This window comes from Stegostoma tigrinum, chromosome 6, assembly GCF_030684315.1.
Source record: "Stegostoma tigrinum isolate sSteTig4 chromosome 6, sSteTig4.hap1, whole genome shotgun sequence".
Taxonomy (NCBI): Eukaryota; Metazoa; Chordata; class Chondrichthyes; order Orectolobiformes; family Stegostomatidae; genus Stegostoma; species Stegostoma tigrinum.
This window is the reverse complement of record NC_081359.1, coordinates 46690033-46709733: the sequence shown is the minus strand read 5'-3', so window position 1 is coordinate 46709733 and position 19701 is coordinate 46690033. Positions and strand designations below refer to the sequence as shown.

General features: G+C 41.1%; 1 protein-coding gene across 6 annotated transcripts in view; it reads right to left on the bottom strand.

Annotated features, from left to right (window-relative positions):
* Positions 1-3321: 3321 nt before the first annotated feature.
* The window catches only part of fam76b (family with sequence similarity 76 member B), an 80828-nt gene continuing 64448 nt past the window's right edge, over positions 3322-19701 (bottom strand). For 3 of the 6 annotated variants that reach the window (XM_059646538.1, XM_048532490.2, XM_048532492.2), the window contains 2 exons: positions 13946-14108; positions 3322-6547 (listed from right to left, as the gene is read on the bottom strand). In XM_059646538.1, the coding sequence (XP_059502521.1) occupies positions 6526-6547; positions 13946-14108 (185 nt within the window). In that variant the 3' untranslated portion in view covers positions 3322-6525. The remainder of the gene's footprint in view (positions 6548-13945; positions 14109-19701) is intronic. The other 3 variants (XM_048532491.2, XM_048532494.2, XM_048532495.2) reach the window with 1 other exon arrangement.

Genomic DNA, 19701 nt, shown 5'->3' with positions numbered 1-19701 from the left:
AAACTCTGAATAGGAATGTGGGTTTTTGAAATGCAAAAGAAAGCATTCATCTCTTACTTCTCCACATGGAAGGGAAGAGGAAAAAATAAAATTCTAAATGCTTGCTATTGTTCCCCAGCTTTCCTCCAAACTGTTCTCTCCACCCATTGTATGCATGTCTTGTATAACTTTGTGTATCCATCTGCATGATGGCAAGATGTAAAAGTAACAGGGCTGTTGTTGTGGGTGATTTTAACATCCAATATTATTGACTGGAACTCACTTAGTGCTTGGGGCTCAATGGGGCAGAGTTCGTAAGGAGCATCCAGGAGGACTTCTTGAAACAGCATGCAGATAGTCCAACTAGGAAAGGGGTCATACTGGGCCTTGTATTGGGGAATAAGCCTGGCCAGGTGCGAATGTTGTGGTAGGTGAGCAGCTCAGGAACAATGATCACAATTCAGTCAGCTTTAAAGGTACTGATGGATAAAGATAGGTGTAGATGTCAGGTGAAGGTGCTAAATTGGGGGAAGGCTAATTACAATATTAGGCAGGAACTGAAGAATGTAGATCGAAGGCGAATATTTGAGGGTGCATCAACACATCGTATGTGGGAGGCTTTCAAGTGTAAGTTGCTGGGAACTCACAACTAGCACATTCCTGTAAAGATGAAGGATAAGTATGGCAAGTTTAGGGACCCTTGGATAACGAGAGATATTGTGAGCCTAAATAGAAAAAGGAAGGATTTAATCGCAGCTAGGAAGTTGGAAACACACAAAGCAAGCGTGGAAAACAAGGGAAGTCAAAAGAAACTTAAGCAAGGAGACAGGAGGGCTAAAAGGTGGTCATGAAAAGTCATTGGCCAACAGGATTAAGGAAAATCCCAAGGCTTTTTATACATACATAAACAGCAAGAGGGTAGACAGGGAGTGGGTTGGCCCACTCAACAGCAAGGAAGGGAACTTGTGTGTGGAGTCAGAGGAAATGGACGAGGTATTAAACGAGTACTTTGCATCAGTATTCACCATAGAGAAGGACATGGTGGATGATGAGTCTGGGAGGACTGTATAGATAGTTTGGGTCATATCGTAATCGAAAGGGAGGAGATATTGGGGGTCTTGAACATTAAAGTAGACAAGTCACCAGGGCCTGATGGTATATACCCCAGAATACTGAGTGAGACAAGGAAGGAAATTGCTGGGGCCTTGAGGAAAATCTTTGTATCCTCCCCGGCTAGAGGGGAGGTCCCAGAGGATTGCAGAATTGCCAATGTTGTTCCCTTTGTTTCAAAAGGGTGGCAAGAGTAATCCAGCTAAATACAGGCCGGTAAGCCTTACATCAGTGGTAGGGAAATTATTGGAGAGGATTCTTTAAGACAGGGTTTACTCCCACCTGGAAATCAGTGGGCATATTAGCAAGAGGCAGCCTGGTTTTGTGAAAGGGAGGTAGTGTGTCACTAACTTGGTTGAGTTTTTTGAGGAATTGACAAAGATGATCGATGGGGGTAGGGCAGTGGATATTGTATACATGGACTTCAGTAAGGCCTTTGACAATGTCCCTCATGACAGGCTGATACAGAAGGTAAAAACTGAAAAGCACTCGAGGTGAGCTTGCAAGATGGATAAAAAAACTAGCTCGGTCATGGAAGACAGAGGGTAACAGTGGAAGGGTGCATTTCCGCATGTAGGGCTGTGACTAGTGGCATTTCTCAGGGATCAGTGTTGGAATCTTTGCAATTTGTAATTTACAAATAAATGATTTGGAGGAAAACGTAACTGGTCTGATTAGTAAGTTTGCCGATGACACAAAAGGCTCGTGGAATTGCGGATGAGGACCAACAAAGGATACAGCTAGATATAGATCGGTCTGTGACTTGGGCAGAGAGGTGGCAGATGGAGTGTAATCTGGAAAAAAGTGAGGTAATGAATTTTGGAAGGTCTAATCCAGATGGAAAATATACAGTAAATGACAGAACCCTTAAGAGTACTGACAGGCAGAGGGATCTGGGTGTATGGGTACACAGGTCATTGAAAGTGGCAACGCAGGTGGAAAAGGTAGCCAACAATGCATATGGCATGCTTGTCTTCATCGGCTGGGGCACCGAGTTTAAAAATTGGCAGGTAATGTCACAGCTTTGTAGAACCTCAGTTAGGCCGCATTTGGAATTGTGCTCAATTGTGGCTGCCACACTACCAGAAGGATGTGGTGGCTTTGGAGAGGCTACAGAAAAGATTGACCAGGATGTTGTCTGGTATGGAGGGCATTAGCTATGAGGAAAGGTTGGAGAACCTTGGATTATTCTCACTGGAACAACGGAGGTTGCGGGGCAACCTGATAGATGTCTACAAGATTATGAAGGACATGGACACAGTGGATAGTCAGAAGCTTTTCCCCAATATGGAAGAGTCAGTTACCAGGGGCCATGGGTTTAAAGGTGCAAGGGGCAAGGTTTAAATGTGATGTACAAGGCAAGCTTTTTTTTAAGAAACAGAAGGTGGTGGGTGCCTGAAGCTTGCTGCTAGGGGAGGTAGTGGAAGCAGATGATTTTTAAAGGGCATCTTGACAAATACATGAATAGGGTGAGAATAGAAGGATACGGTCCCTGGAAGGGGAGGGTGTTTTAGTTTGAGGGCAGCATGTTGGTGCAGGGTTGTAGGGCCAAAGGGCCTGTTTCTGTACTGTAATATTTTTGTTCATTATTTTTGTATATGAATAGGAAATTTTGAAAAGTTTTAGTTATGCAGTTAGCATATTCAAGTTGAATTAGCAATTCAACTTGACTACATTTTCCAATGGGCTAAATACAGTTTGGCTGCAGTACAGAGATTTTCTTGTTACTGGGGAAAAAACCTGACAACCTGAATTATACAACAAAGTACAATTGGTACAGTTTTATGGTCTGATCAAATTTTCACACTTGTAAACGCTCCAATGAATAGTAAAAAACTCTTTCAAGTGCACTACCCCAGTCAGTCACAACATTCTACATGTGCACTTGAAGCACAGGGTTTCACAGAATGCAAGTAACATTGATGTAAATTTTATTCCGTAAATCAGCAATCGCTGTCACTAATAGCGTCTGTACTGAGATCAGTTGATGCAGCACAGACTAGGGATAAGACATGGGATATTTTGGTTCTATTAGCTTTCCACTAGAAAGCTCATTAATCCATCATGTGTCTGGTGACAATTATTTATAAACAAGTTTCAGAGCCCACATGGAGAATATATCAATTTAATCACAATTACCAGATTTGTTAAACAGTGACAGACTACTGCAATACTGGGCACCCGAAGTAGTGGGAAAAAGTGTCAAAAACAGCATTTGACATTAAATGCAAGGTATTTCAACAAGATTTATTTCAAACTGTCAAGATTTAGAAAACAAGTATAAAATTTCAGTTGACCAATATCTGATTATAGAATTCAGATTGTTCCTGTGTATAGTTACAAACTCTGAGGAATGCCTTCCAAACATGTATACAGCTCCTCAAGGAGAAAATACAAGAGAAGTTGGAAGATTTTAAAATACATCTGGCAGTTTTAACTTAAATCCTATTCCATTAGAAATAACAATTTAATGAGTTTACACTTATGATTACATAAAAATGAAGTACATGACAATTTTACCTCGCAGTTTCACCACTTGTACAGGAGACTTCTTTGCGAAACAGAATAAAAAGCATAAGTCTATGCCTATTGTTGCAAGGATACATCCCAGACTATTTTACAACTTATCAGTTTCAAGTAACAAATGAAGGTTAAAAACAATATAAACAATATTAGAATCTTAAAATTCAAACATGATTAAAATTCACCATCCAACTTTAAATACTGTGAAGTCTGAATTTTATGCACCCCAATTTACAAATTACATTGTATACATATCAAGACTTATTGTAACAAAAAGGATACCAATGCCCCCCCCCAAAAAAACAACTAGAATTAGTTTGTGAAATAACAATGGAATAACATGATTAAAATGTAGTTTCAAAACATTGAACCAATATGAAAAGAAAATTACAGAACTTATAAATAAGCAAACTGCTGCATTAGTAAAACATTATATACAAATAGTAATGTATTATTATAACTGCAGAACATATGCCAAATTCCAGAAAGACAAGGCACTGTTACTGGTAGAGGTCAATGACAATTTACACATGGTTATATATTCTGCCAATTTGGTTCTACCAATTTTTGTAATATGTTCCTGTTTTCACACAAAATACAAATTGTTCTCATTAACTTGTTAGAAAATTATGTTTTTAAAATCAAGTGCAGATCAGCTCTAGAGAGGAGGTAATTCATAGACGCTAGGGTTAACCATGCTTGTATCTGGAATAACATGCTAAGAATCAAGAAAGTTGAAACAAAGAAGTTACAATTATTCTTCTGTTATAATTTTATAATGCCCCTTATGAGGAGTTATCTGCTAGAGGTTCTGAAGCCTGCTCATACAATTGCATGATGACATTATCAAATATTAAATGCATTAGCCTGAGATAGAATAAATAATTTGTATTGTACAGTCACCAAAAAAATTATACTTGACATTTTTATAGGATTTAAGTGCATAGCTTTAAATGACCTACTCCACTTCATGCTGGTTGAGAATATTGGAAACAAAAGAAGGCCCTACTTTAGAATCGTCAGAATGCAAAGCTCAGGTAGAATTTTTTAAAATGACAAATTGATTGGAATGCACACAAAAATGCTGTACATAAAAATAACTTTTCTATAACTAGAAACAAAAGATTCTCCATACAAGCCTGTTAATTATCAAGCTAATATATGCACAATTGCTTTCTTTCTCAACATTGTTACCATACATTTCTCAAAAAAACAATTTGGGACAATGCCAAGTTTTTACTTGGGCGTTATTTAACAAAAATGTATGAAATATTAAAAATTTAGAAAAGTTGAATAGGCTTTCCTAAAGAAATGAAATCAAATCATGCCACAAGTTCAAGAATTAAATGTCTTGACTATTCTCTGTTACTTAATAGCACCTTTACATGAAAATCTAACCTTATTAAATGGCTAAGTATTTAATAACCAGACAAATTTATTTTTATACACAATTTGCATTTTTGCTTCATATACAAAGCTAAATTAAGAATTGTTTAGAGAACAGCTTGCCATATATGATACAGATTTGTGAATGTGTTAATGTGTTATAGCCTTATTAGTATAGGATCATGTTAACAATGATTGTGATTGCTCAGAAAAAATTATGTAATTTGAATTTCCATTTTTTCTTTTGTTTTACACAGGAATCATTTGTCTCTATCACTGTAAACTTAGCATATTTCTTTTAAAGGATGCTGAAAAAGTTCATGCTAACTTATCTAAGGCACAACTCCAACACTACCACATACATCAACGTCAAGGATTTCAACCAGTAAGTGAAAACTGTATGTGCATATTAAAAATTTAAACGAACATAAAGTTTAATAACAGAACATTTAGTTAGGATTAACTCAATTTGCATTGTGATGCACATAAACAAAAGTAAAAGACAGCGTGCCTTTTTGGATGGAGGTTGAAACAATTATGATGTGCAGTAAGTGGAGTTGCTCTTCAATGAAAGGTAAGCAAAACAACCTGTGTGCTCCCTATGGGAATATCTCACTTATCTTGTTAACTAATATGCATATTCTACACTATCCTTTAATCAATGTAACAATTTTTGCACATATGTAGAAACACGCATGAATTAAGGTGAAAACAAGATGAAATATTGCTCAAAAGCAAGTTTTCCCACTCAAACATTTCTAACGTTAGTTAAACGTACCAGGAACATCAACTGTTGGGAATTCTACAGTATCCGAAAAATTGATTCCAAAGGCAAATTGGAGTTTTCAGTATACATTTTTTTATACATTCTATTGGCTGTGATTTGCATAAAGCATATATACTACTATATTCTTCCACAGACAAAGTAAAGAAAGCTATTCACACCACTTAAAATAGGAAATGTAATTTATATTTTACTTCTGAACGCAGTTACGAACAAATGCTTGCCCACGCTACCATTAGAATTTCTTAGAGGATTAGAGGAACACTTAAATCAGTAGGAATAATTTACCTGACCTCAGATTTTCTGTATGAATGTATTATAGTAAAGCTAACACTTGCCATGTCAAAAAACAGGATGTTTAGAGTTTTTATTGCAAGGCAATTCAGCAACGTGCAGAAGGTTACAGACAAAAACTTCATTTATTCATTTTCATTCACCTTCCCTTTTTAAACATTCAAATTCAAGATGGTAATTAAAAAAGTGATTGAATATCTTATAACATATCATTTATCTTCTGTGAAAAGCACAGTTTCTTATTGCTAGTTTAAAAAAATTAAATCTAACCAGTTGGAAAACAATCGGGGTGCATTTTCTAAATGAAAAGACTTCACAGTAACCTCTACTACCACGGCAGTATTTGCTTTTATTTTCATGATACACTTTTCAAGAAGCCCTTCAAGGAGACAACAGAACATTTCCAGTCTTCTCTATCTTTTTACCCTTGGACAATGCTGCAACTTGTTTCAGCAATTCTCGATTTTTGGCCTATGGAAAAATTGTAACAATTCAATTACCAGCTTAAACAGTATTGACTGAATTGTTGATAATGTGTACCACAATAACAAAAACAAATTAGAGACGCTCCCAAAGAACTCGCCTCTGCAATAACACATAATGGAACAATAACCTAAGTAAGCTGGTTCCCATCTACATCTGTGTGTAGTGGATATCCAAAACAATTGACGGGGGCGGGGGGGGGGGGGGCGGACATGTACAGTTGATAACTGATAATTAACTAAATGTGTTATTTTGTCTGTGAATACATATTTAAGAAGGAATCTAAGAATAATGACTATTTGGATAGGCCCTGAGTTGCAAATGGCTTTCATTCTGGAGTCCATTTGCAAACTGATTTGTATGCAGATCAGAACACAACACAGGACAATATGAAGTAGATGTGTGTAAGTACATGAAATGTTTGCAATATGAATATTTAAAATTACACTTCTGCATGGAATCATGTTCTTAAGTATGAGTATTCACAAGGTGGATGTTCATAAATGAGGAACCACCCTGTAGCTTAATTATGAAAAGGGCAACTTTGTTATATGCAGAAACTGTGCAGGTCAGATTTCTCAGTTCCCTACACGTACAGATTGGTTTAAAGTAAAAGGAGTTAGCTTAACATAAATGAGAAAGAAATAACAGCTGAAGTGATTAAGTAAAACAAATATGGTTTTTTAAAATGTCTGAAAGGCATAGATTTTCACTGATTTGTTAACGAAGGGATGTTAAATGTTTTCCCGCGTAGTTACAGCTCTCATCGATGCATTTTGAGCTTGAGGTTGCCACGAGGTATGGGCTATCCAGTGTAAAAAAATCTAACTCTAGCGTGCCAACCAATAATAAAAACATCAGTGGGAGGAAGCTCATATGAAGCTTAATCACCCTTCAAATAGCTTGTTTGATCAGAAATGCTTGCGACTCCATTTCTGTATTTCTGCAATCAATTAATTAAAATCCTTTCTGAAAAGCATTGTGCTGAAGTTTTCAAACTAATTCAAGTAACAAAAACCATTGTTACCCTAGAAGCTGATCAAACTTTTAATAATCATTACCACGAACTTTCAACGATAAATGTACACATCAAACATATGCACTTTTCAGTTTTCCCCAACGTGCAGACTATTTGTCAGAAGTTCATAGAATCCCTAGTGTGGAAGCAGGATGGAATCAAACCTGGGCCCCTGGTGCTGTGAAGCAGCAGTGCTAACCACTGAGTCACCGTGCTACCTTTGAAAGATATGCCAGGCTATTTGCAATTACCCTCTATCAGAAGCACCAAATCAATTACATATCTAGGCTTCTTCCCGATCTACATCCGTCAACTAAATTGGCTGACGAAAACATATTTATGTTGTGCCTTTAATATAAAAAAGCCCAAAGAGCTGTACAAGAGTACTATAGTAAGAACAGTATTCAACCATTCAAACAGCTAACTATAAGATCAGTCAAGGAAATCCAAAAGTAGCGTTCTAGAGTTCAGGGAACTCACTTTGAGGTCCACCTGGCTGACCTCATTCCAATCACTACATTACTTAACGTGCAAACTTTAGAATTTATACCGAGTGCGCTTCTGCTCTCCTCCAGAGCCTTGGTATTTACTACCGAAGATAGAACCTGTTGACTTTCTTCACTGTGCTTATGCAGGAAAAGGGAAATCTGCTCAGTTATGTGGCCTCTGTGCCTCCATTCCGAGAAAGGTTGGGGACCAGCAGAACAAAGAACATAGAACAGTACAGCACATTACAGGCCCTTCGGCCCACTATGTTGTGCCGAACTTTTACCCAAAACCTAAGGGTCTTTCTAAGCTCCACTGCCACTTTATACTATCATTCATATGCCTATCCAATAGCTGTGTAAATGCCCCAAATGAAGCTGACTCCACTACCCTCTCCGGCAATGCATTCCACGACCCCACCACTCTCTGAGTAAAGAGCCTACCTCTGATGTCTCCTCAATATCTACCTCCTTTCATTTTAAAACTATGTCCCCTTGTAAAAGCTACCTCAACACGAGGAAAATGTCTCTGGCTGTCTACTCTATCTATATCTGATCATTTTGTACGCCCCTATCAAGTCACCTCTCATCCTTTGTCGTTCTAAAGAGAAAAGCCCTAGCTCTCAAACTTTCCTCGTAAGACCTTCCCTCCATTCCAGGCAACATTCTGGTAAATCTCCTCTGCACCTTTTCAAACGCTTCCACATCTTTCCTGTAATGAGGGGACCAGAACTGGACACAATACTCCAGATGTAGCCAAACCAGGCTTTTGTATAGCTGGGCAAAACTTCACGGCTCTTGAACTCAACCCCTCTATTAATGAAAACTAACACACCATACACCTTCTCAACAACTCTGTTCACCTTGGTAGCAGCTCTCAGGGAACTGTGAACATGAGCCCCAAGATCCCTCTGCTCCACCACGTTGCCAAGAATCTTTCCGTTAACCCTGTATTCTGCTTTCAAGTTTGTCCTTCCAAAATGAATCACCTCACACTTTTCAGGGTTAAACTCCATTTGCCTCTTCTCAGCCCAGCTCTGCATTCTATCATGTCCCTTTGTAACCAAGAAAGCCCTCCACACTGTCCACACTGTGACCCACCCTAGTATCATCTGCGAACTTGCTAATCCACCCTTCCACTCCCTCATCCAGATCATTTACAAAAATCACAAACAGAAGAGGACCCAGAACAGATCCTTATGGTACACCACTCGTGACTGAGCACCATGCTGAATATTTTCCGTCCACTACCACCCACTGTCTTCTGAGGGTCAGCCAATTCTGAATCCAACCTGCCACATTTCCCCCATCCCATGCCTCCTTACCATCTGCATGAGCTTACCAGGGGGAACCTTATCAAATACCTCACTTAAATCCACGTACATCCACTGCTCTACCTTCATCCACGTGTTTGGTCACCTCTTCAAAAGAATTCAATAAGGTTTGTGAGGCATAGTCTACCCCTCACAAATCCATGCTGACTATCACGAATCAAACTGTGCCTTTCCAAGGGGTCATAAATCTTGTCTCTTAGACCTCTTTCCCCAGTAATTGGCCCATAACTGACGTAAGACTAACTGGCCTGTAATTTCCAGCATTATCCCTGTTCCCTTTTTTGAACAAGGGAATGACATTTGCCTCTTTCCAATCTTCTGGCACTATACCGTGGACAGTGAGGACGAAAAGATCATTGCCAAAGGCCCTGCGATCTCATCCATCGCTTCCCATAGAATCCTTGGATAAATCCCATCAGACCTGGGGGACTTAGCTATCTTCAACTTCCTCCGAATTCCTGGCACATCTTTAACATCAACCTCCTCTAGCCTACCTGCCTGTTTCACAACATCCTCTTCTACAACTAGGTCTCTCTCAGTTGTGAATACCGAAGAAAAGTATTCATTAAGGACCTCTCCTATCTCGTTAGGCTCTGTGCACAAATTCCCTGGATGTGAGTTTGCTCGCTAAGCTGGAAGGTTAGTTTTCAGACGTTTCGTCACCATTCTAGGTAACATCATCAGTGAGCCTCCGACGAAGCGCTGGTGTTATGTCCGGCTTTCTATTTATCTGGTTAGGTTTCCTTGGGTTGGTGATGTCATTTCCTGTTCTTTTTCTCAGGGGATGGTAGATTGGCTCCAAGTCAATGTGTTTGTTGATGGAATTCCGGTTGGAATGCCATGCTTCTAGGAATTCTCGTGCATGTCTCTGTTTGGCTTGTCCTAGGATGGATGTGTTGTCCCAATCAAAGTGGTGTCCTTCCTTATCTGTATGTAAGGATACGAGTGATAGTGGGTCATGTCGTTTTGTGGCTAGTTGATGTTCTGGTGGCTAGCTTCCTGCCAGTTTGTCCAATGTAGTGTTTGTCACAGTTCTTGCAAGGTATTTTGTAGATGACGTTCGTTTTAATTGTTGTCTGTAGAGGGTCTTTTAAGTTCATTAGCAGCTGTTTCAGTGTGTTGGTGGGTTTGTGGGCTACCCTGATGCCAAGGGGTCCGAGTAGTCTGGCAGTCATTTTGGAAATGTCTTTGATGTAGGGGAGAGTGGTTATGGTTTCTGAGCCCGTTTTGTCTGTTTGTTTGGGTTTGTTGCTGAGAAATCAGCGGACTGTGTTCTTAGGGTACAAACTCGAACAAACAGCTCTGCCAATCATCCAACCCAAACTTTGGGTCCGCTATGTGGATGACACCTTTGTCATCACTAAACAAAACAAATTAGAGGAAACATTCAAGACCATCAATAATACCCTTACTGGCATAACATTCACAAAAGAGGAGGAAAACAACAACAAACTACCATTCCTAGATGTCACAGTAGAGCGAACAGCCAATGGGGAACTTCAAACCAGCGTCTACAGGAAAACAACACATACGGACCAAATACTGAACTACAGGAGCAACCATCCCAACACCCACAAACGAAGCTGCATTAGAACATTATTCCAACGAGCCACCACACACTGCAGCACAAAGGAACTACGCAGAGCAGAGGAAAATCACCTATACAGCGTATTCAAAAAGAATGGGTACCCTATGAACACAGTCCGCCGATTTCTCAGCAACAAACCCAAACAAACAGACAAAACGGGCTCAGAAACCATAACCACTCTCCCCTACATCAAAGACATTTCCAAAATGACTGCCAGACTACTCGGACCCCTTGGCATCAGGGTAGCCCACAAACCCACCAACACACTGAAACAGCTGCTAATGAACTTAAAAGACCCTCTACAGACAACAATTAAAACGAACGTCATCTACAAAATACCTTGCAAGAACTGTGACAAACACTACATTGGACAAACTGGCAGGAAGCTAGCCACCAGGATACATGAACATCAACTAGCCACAAAACGACATGACCCACTATCACTCGTATCCTTACATACAGATAAGGAAGGACACCACTTTGATTGGGACAACACATCCATCCTAGGACAAGCCAAACAGAGACATGCACGAGAATTCCTAGAAGCATGGCATTCCAACCGGAATTCCATCAACAAACACATTGACTTGGAGCCAATCTACCATCCCCTGAGAAAAAGAACAGGAAATGACATCACCAACCCAAGGAAACCTAACCAGATAAATAGAAAGCCGGACATAACACCAGCGCTTCGTCGGAGGCTCACTGATGATGTTACCTAGAATGGTGACGAAACGTCTGAAAACTAACCTTCCAGCTTAGCGAGCAAACTCACATCCAGAACTTCAACCTGAGCTACAAATCTTCTCAAAACTCGCTAACAAATTCCCTTTACAATCCTTGATCGGCCCTACCCTTTCTTTGGTCTTTCTCTTGTTCTGCACATACGTGTAAAATGCCTTGGAGTTTTCCTTGATCCTATCTGCCAAGGTTTTCTCATGCCCACTTATAGCTCTCCTAAGCCGTTTCTGCAGCTCCTTCCTGGCTAATTTGTATCCGTCTAGAGCCTTTTCCGTTCCGCTTTTCCTAAACCTTGCACAAGCTTCCTTTTGCCTCTGAACCAGTTATTTGATCTCGCTCGCTCTCTCTGGTGCTCTTCCCTGACAGCATCTGTTCTTAATTTATGCTAGCCAATTCTTGCCTGAATTGTAATTACCCTTCCCCCAAGTGTAAATTTTACCCTGCCATATGTACCTGTCCTATCCATGACTATCATGAAAGAAACAGTTATGATGACTACCGCCAAAATGCTCTCCTATCAACAGGTCTATCACTTGGCCCTATTCGTTCCCAAGCACCAAATCCAGAATGTCCTCTCTTCGTGTTAGTCTATCTACATACTGTGCCAGGAATCCTTCCTGAACGCACTGGACAAAATCTGTTCCAGCTAAACTGTTGCAACCAAAATGTTTCCAATCAATATGTGGAAAGTTGAAGTCACCCACAACTACAATCTTCTGCACCTTTCCAGTATCTGCCTCCCAATCTGCTCTACTACTTCTCCGCAACTATTAGGGGGTCTGTAAAAGAAAAACCCGACAAAGTGACTGCTCCTTTCTTGTTCCTGACCTCAACGTAAACTGACTCGGTAGACATATCATTCTCAAACTTCCTTTCAGTAGCTGCTATACTCGCCCTGACTAGCAATGTGACTCCCCGCCTCTTTTACCACCCTCCCTATTTCTTTTAAAGCATCTAAATCCCAGAACTTCCAACAACCATTCCTGTCCCCGGGTTACCCAAGTTTCTGTAACGGCCACAACATAGTAGTTCCAAGTACCAACCCATGCTCTAAGTTCATCTGCTTTATTTCCGATACTTCTAGCATAGAAGTATACACACCTCAAACCATCTCTGTGTCCCCAGTTATGCTCCATCAAACGCATTTCTTTATGAACAATCTCACTCCCTGTTGTGTCTTTTGGAAGGCCGGATACCTTATCCTCTGAATTATATATCTGGTTTCCCAGCTCCTGCCAAAATAGTTTAAACCATCCCGTACAGCTCAAGCAAACCTCCCTCCCAGGATATTTGTGCCCTTCCGATTCAGATGCAACCCATCCTTTCTGTACAGGTCCCACGTTCCCCAGAATGTGCTCCAATTATCCACACAATGGAAACCCTCCCTCCTACACCAGCCCTGTAGCCACGTGTTTAGTTGCACTCTCTCTCTGTTTCTTACCTTGTTATCACGTAGTATTGGTAGCAATCCAGAGATAACTATCCTATTTGTCCTGGACTTCAGCATCCAACCTAACTCCCTGTGCTCGTTTTTAACATTCTCAGTTCTTTTTCTATCTATGTCATTGTGTACTATAACTGCTAGCTGCTCACCCTCCCCCTTAAGGATCTTGAAGGCATGATCCGAGACATCACAGACCCTGGCACCCAGAAGGCAACATACCATCCTTTCATCTCTTTCGCGTCCACAGAACCACCTGTCTATGCCTCTTACTATTGAATCCCCCACTACAATTGCTCTCTTATTCTCCCCCCCTTCCTTCCTTTGCCACAGGGTCAAGCTCTACACCAGAGACCTGTTTGCTATGGCCTTCCCCTGGTAGGTGCCCCCTCCCCCCACCCCAACAGTATCCAAAACAGTACACTTATTATTGAGGGGAATGGCCACACAGGATGTCTGCACTGTCTTCCTATTCCCGTTCCCCTTCCTGACAGTCACCCAGCTACATTTGTCCTGTAACTTGGGTGCGACCACCTCCCTGTAACTCCTATTTATCACCCTCTCAGCCTCCCATATGATCTGGAGTTCATCCAGCTCCAGTTCCAGTTCCCTAAAATGGTTTTTGAGGAGCTGGAGTTGGGTGCACTTCTCGCAGGTGAAGTCAGAGGGACACCAGCAATGACCTTTACCTCCCACATTCTGCAAGACGGGCATACAACTGCCCTAGTTTCCATTCCCTCTACTCTAGAATTCCAGAAAAATATAAAAAAACGCCTTACCAGACCAAGCCTCCACACAGTCTTTCTTGGTTAGAGGATGACGACAGGTGGGAAACACTACACGTACAGTGTTTCGGGTTTAGCCGATGCCCAAATTTATCTGCTTCTTCCTGGCTCGCATTCCCTCCGCACACCCCCCTGCTGACAGCACGAGGGCCACTTGCTGCACGAGGTAAGTTTTTAATACAGGGAGGAACTCAAATCACCTGACCTTCCCGTCGGTACTCTGACTTGCGCTTCTGCCACTGAAAACAATGCCTTGATGCAACTATTTTCAGGGGCTTCATTATTAAGTAGCCTTCAATCACAAGAAATCTCTAGGACTAAATGCTGGCAGTTGGTGGGTAAGGAAATCTAAATCTTTATAGAAGTCTAATTTTATTATGAGCAGCATTTAACGAAACTCCCAGTTTAAATTCTGAAGTTGGCAACCTTAAGTAAAGTTTTAATTAGGCATCTACTGGAAGTGCAGTTGGGCTTTGTTAATCAAGGAGGTAGCTGAAAGCAATTCCTCTTGACTGGATCAGACAGGCTTTTTGTATTAAGAGTATATAAACTCTCTAATTTAGTGTGACTTAGTACTTGAGCATACCTTGCATTAGAGTGATGGGCGTGGGTAATTACAAGACTTACAGGAGGAAGGAAAAAGATATCTACCTTTCCTTTTGCACTACCAAAATTTTTCAGCTTTCAGGAAATGGCTGTTACTTTGCTGCTAGAGAAGCTAGTCATTAGCTGAGTATCTATTGGCTAACATTTATTCTATTCCTAATCTTCAATATAGCACTTACAACTGGTGAAAGGGTTAATAAATGCACATGAAGAAAACGTTATATTTTATTCAATTAAATAGTTAACTAGAACAGATTTAAGGTGAAAGAAAGAAAGGATAATGTGCCACAACAGTAGTGTGTGGAAGATCAGAGATGCCAGTTCAGTCCAGGGCAAATGTTTGAAGTTTGGGCAACTATGGCTGGTAATCTCTAGATTACCACTCAAGTCTCATGAAAAAAAAAATCGGCATTGGACAAATCAGATGAGACAGGTGAATGCATGCATCTGGCTGGCACTGGAGGAGTGGGTTCCAGTTCATTTCGCATTGATACAAGTACTCGGGAAAAGAAGATCTGTATGAACCTTTGGGGTGATCGTCATCTGAACCATGTTGGGGTTGGTTTTCTTGCCAACTGCATACCAAAGAAAATAGACAGGATTTTAAATCATTTATAAAATCCTTACAGTAGCAAGAGGCCATCATGTTTATACCAATGAAGAGCATTCCAAATGTAGGGAACGGTGATAAGGTAGGGGGTTGGGTCTGAATGGAATGGTGTGGACTGGATGAGCCAAATGGCCTACAGCCACACTGTAGGAATTCCATGATTCAATCACAATAACCCCTACATTTATTCTAGCTAATCCACTTGGTCTGCACATCCCTCTACAGTACAGGCCAATAGAATTAACCTGCACATCTTTTGACCGTGGGAGGAAGATGGAGCACACAGCCCAAAGACACACATACAAAAAGGAGGTGCAAAACTCCACACAGTCACCCTGGAATCAAACCCAGGTCCCTGGTGCTGCGAGGTAGCAGTACTAACCACTATGCCACCATGCTGCCTAAATTAGTGGGGGGAAGGGATAAAATTTAGAAAAATGTTGTAGATCAAAGAGTAGAGTCAAGGTCAAAGAGAAAGGTCTTAATATAGGAAATTGTAGACAAATCTTGACAGGAGGGGAGAGAGAGAGAGAGAGAGAGAGAGAGAGAGAGAGAGAGAGAGAATAAATTTAACAATGAATGAAGAGGCAAGAAGAAAAGGATAAAATAAATACTTGTATCTGAACACACAGCCTTCAAAACAAAATAGATGAATGGTGTGAGTGAACAAAAATATGCAACTATGATCTAATTGCTATTACCGACATACTTGCATGATGGTATGAACTGGAATCTATTGAAGGTTACTTACATTTAGTAAGGGCATGAAGCTGGGAAATGGTGGCAGTGTTCTTGTGTTATTTGATAGTGGTATTAGCACAACAGTGAGGATTGATCTAATTTCAGGAAACCAGATTGTCAAAACTGTTTATGTAGAGATGAGAAATTATAAAAAGGGAAAAAAAGTCACTTATGGAAGTGAGGTACAGGGTGAAGTAGAGAGAAAGGAACAATAGGAGAGCTTGCAAGAAAGGCATGGTGATAATCACAGGAGATTTTAAATCAACATACGTAGACATATTTTGGAATACTGACGTCCTGGAAAAGTATTTGCACATGTAGTTGGGGAGGGATTCAACTAAAATGGCAGGTGGTGTGGGAACCTATATAGGGAGGCAGAAGAGAGGGAAACAATGACAAAAGCTAATTCAAATTCAATTCCATTTAGGGAGCAATTTCCAGGATTTTGATCAGCAATGTTTGGCATTCAATCAAAAATGCTACAATAGCAGAATGAAACGCAGACCAAAGTAAGGTTATGAAAGCTTTATTGTCACGGCTCAATTTGATTCAGTTTGTAAACAGTTTCATTTAAATACGTCAAAGCAAATATCTGAAAGCGTTTGACCCAGCATCCAGTGATATGCATTCATCCTATCTTTGCCTCTCATGATTTTATAGACCTCAATAAGGTCATCCTTTATTCTTAGGTTCCTAGGAATAAAGTCCTATCCTGGCCAATTACTCCCTGTAACTCAGGCCTACTAGTTCTGGCAACATCCATGTAAATCATCTTTGCACACTTTCTCGTTTAACTGTCTTTCCTATCACAGGATGACCAAAACTGTACAGAGTACTCCAAGTGCAGCCTCAGCAATGACTTATACAAATGTAACATAACATCCCAACTTCTAGACTAAATGCTTCAACTGATGAAGGCCCACATCCACGCCCTGCCTACTAGTGATGTCGCTTTCAACAAACAATGTACTTGTAACTTGTACACCCAAGATGTACAAGTCCTACCTTTGTTTGACCTCCCAAAGTGCGACACCTCACGTGTTTGTATTGATTTGCATTTGCCAATTCTCAGCCATCCTCTTCATCAAGATCCTTTGTAATTTGTCAGAACCTTTTTCGCTATCAATGATTTCTCCTAATTTTGTGTCATCTGCAAACTTACTAATCATGCGCTGTACACTCATATCCAGATCATTTATGTAAATAACAGATAATAAAGGTCCCAGCACTGACCCGTGTGGCACACCACTAGTCACAGGTCTCCAGCCTGAGAAAAAAAATCTTCAGCCACCATCCTCTGCTCCCATCCAGCCAGTTTCGAATCTCATTAGCTTCTCTCCCTGGATCCCACGTGACTTAACCTTCGTGACTAGCCTGCCGCATGGGACCTTGGTCAAAGGCCTTACCAAAGTCCATATCGACAATATCCACTGCCGTACCCTTATCCATCCTCTTGCTTACCTCTTTGTAAAACTCAAAGATTTGTCAGACATGACTTCCCATGCACAAATCCGGACTGACTGTTGCCAATCAGACCTTGACTATCCAAATGTTGCTTGATCCTGTCCGTCACTATCATCTCCAACAACATGCCTACCACCGATGTCAGGCTGACTGGCCTGTAGTGCCTGGCTTGTCTTTGCTACCTTTTGTAAAGTGGAACAACATTAGCCACCATCCAGTCTTCTGGAACTTCACCAGTGGCTAAAGATTAAGCACAAATCTCTGCGAAGGCGTCTGCAATTTCCTCCCTAGATTCCCACAACATCCAAAGATGGGCTTGATCAGGCCTAGGGGACTTATCCATCTTAATACGCTTTAAGGCTGAAAACACCTCCTCTCTGGTAATGTGTATGTGGTCAAAAACATCCCCACCTGTTTCCCTTATTTCCTTAGCATTGATGATTTCCTACTCAGTAGGCAAGGAGGAGAAATATTTATTAAAAATCTCTCCAGTCTCCTGTGGGGAATCTACTGCTGACCTTTAAGGGGATCTATTCTCTCCTTAGCCACCTTTTTACTCTTAATATAACATTGGAGCCTCTTAACCATCTTTAACCTTATCTGCCAGGTCAATATTGCACCCTCTTTCTGCTCTTCTGATTTCCCTTTCAAGTGTGCTCCTACACTCTTTATAGTCATCTAGGGATTCACTTGAGCCAATAGCTTAAACCCAATGTATGCCTTCATCTTTTTTCTGACCAGAGCCTCAATATCCCTCGTCAGCCAAGAACCTTAAACTTGTCAGCTTTTCCCTTCACCCTAACAGGGCATACTGGACTCTTGCTATGATCCTTTTAAAAGCCGTCCATTTGCCAGTCGATCCTTTTCCTTCAAACAGACTCACCCGATCAACCTCCACTAGATCCTCCTAATGGCCTCATAATTGGCCCTGCTCCAGTTTAGCACCATAACCTGTCGACGTGTCCGATCTTTTTCCATAACTATGTTAAAACTAAGAGAATATGGTCACTGGACCCTAAGTGCTCTCCAACTGACACTTCAGTTGCTTGTCCGACCTAGTTTCCTAACAGGAGGTCCAGTGTTGCGGTCTCCCAAGTAAGGGCCCACTATGTATTGATTTGGGGAACTGTTTTGGACACGTTTGACAAATTCCACTGTGTCCGGGCCTTTTACACTCTGCATAGCCCAATGTAGGGGAAATTTAAAATCGCCAACAAATACTGCTCTATTATTCCTACTGGCATCCTCAATCTCTCTACACATCAACTTCTGTAGTACCCTCTGGCTATTTGGAGGTCTATAATGCAGTCCCAACAGAGTGACCATCCCTTTCTTGGTTCTAAGTTGTAACTATATAGCCTCATTGGATGATGCCTTAAGAATATCTTCTCTAAGCACTATTATGTCCTTCCTTATCAAAACAGCAACTCCCCCTCCTCACTTACTTGTACTTCTATCATGCCTGTAGCTTCTGTATCCTGGAACATTCAACTGCCAGTCCTGTCCTTCTCTCAGCCATGTTTGCATTATGAAAATAACTTCCTAGTCCCCAAAGCTAATCCACGCTTGGAGCTCATCTGCCTTATCAGTCAGGCCTCATGCGTTGAAATAAATGCACTTTAAACCAGAAGTCTTTTCCCTCCTGTTATTGTGCCCCTTGCTATCCTGAATAGTAAACTTGCTCTCACTGGCTAATGTATTTTCCTCTGACTTCTTAATGGACCCTCACTTATTGAGAGTCCCACGCCCCTGCCAAAATAATTCAAACGCTTCCAGGTAATACCAGCAAATCTCCCTGCAAGGATGTTGAACCGGAGGGGGTTCAAGTACAACCATTCCCTCTAGCACATGTCACTTCTCTCCCAAAAGAGATCCCAAAGATCCAAGAACTGAAAACCTTGAGCCCTACACCAGCTCCTTAGCTGAGCATTCATCTGGCCTACCTTGCTATTTCTAACCTCATTGGCACTGGGAGTAATCCACAGATCACTAGCCTCGAGGTCCTGAGTTTTAACTTGTTCCCTAACTCCCTATGCTCATTTCGCAGGACTCCATCCCTTTGGTACAAATAATAATAGGTAGACAACGTGCACAATGATCTCTGACTGTTCAGCCTCCCCCTTCAGAATGTTCTGCAACTGCTCAGACGCATCCTTGACCCTAGCACCTGAGAAGCAACATGTTGCAAGAGAAGCATGCCACTGTTCTAACTGCCATCCCCACTGCCTTCAGTCTATACAGAAAGTAGAGTTAAAGAGCCTTTACCTGCTTTTACCTGTACCCCTGCTCACCTTCCTCATGCCGAAACCTCTCGAGCAACAGACTTCGC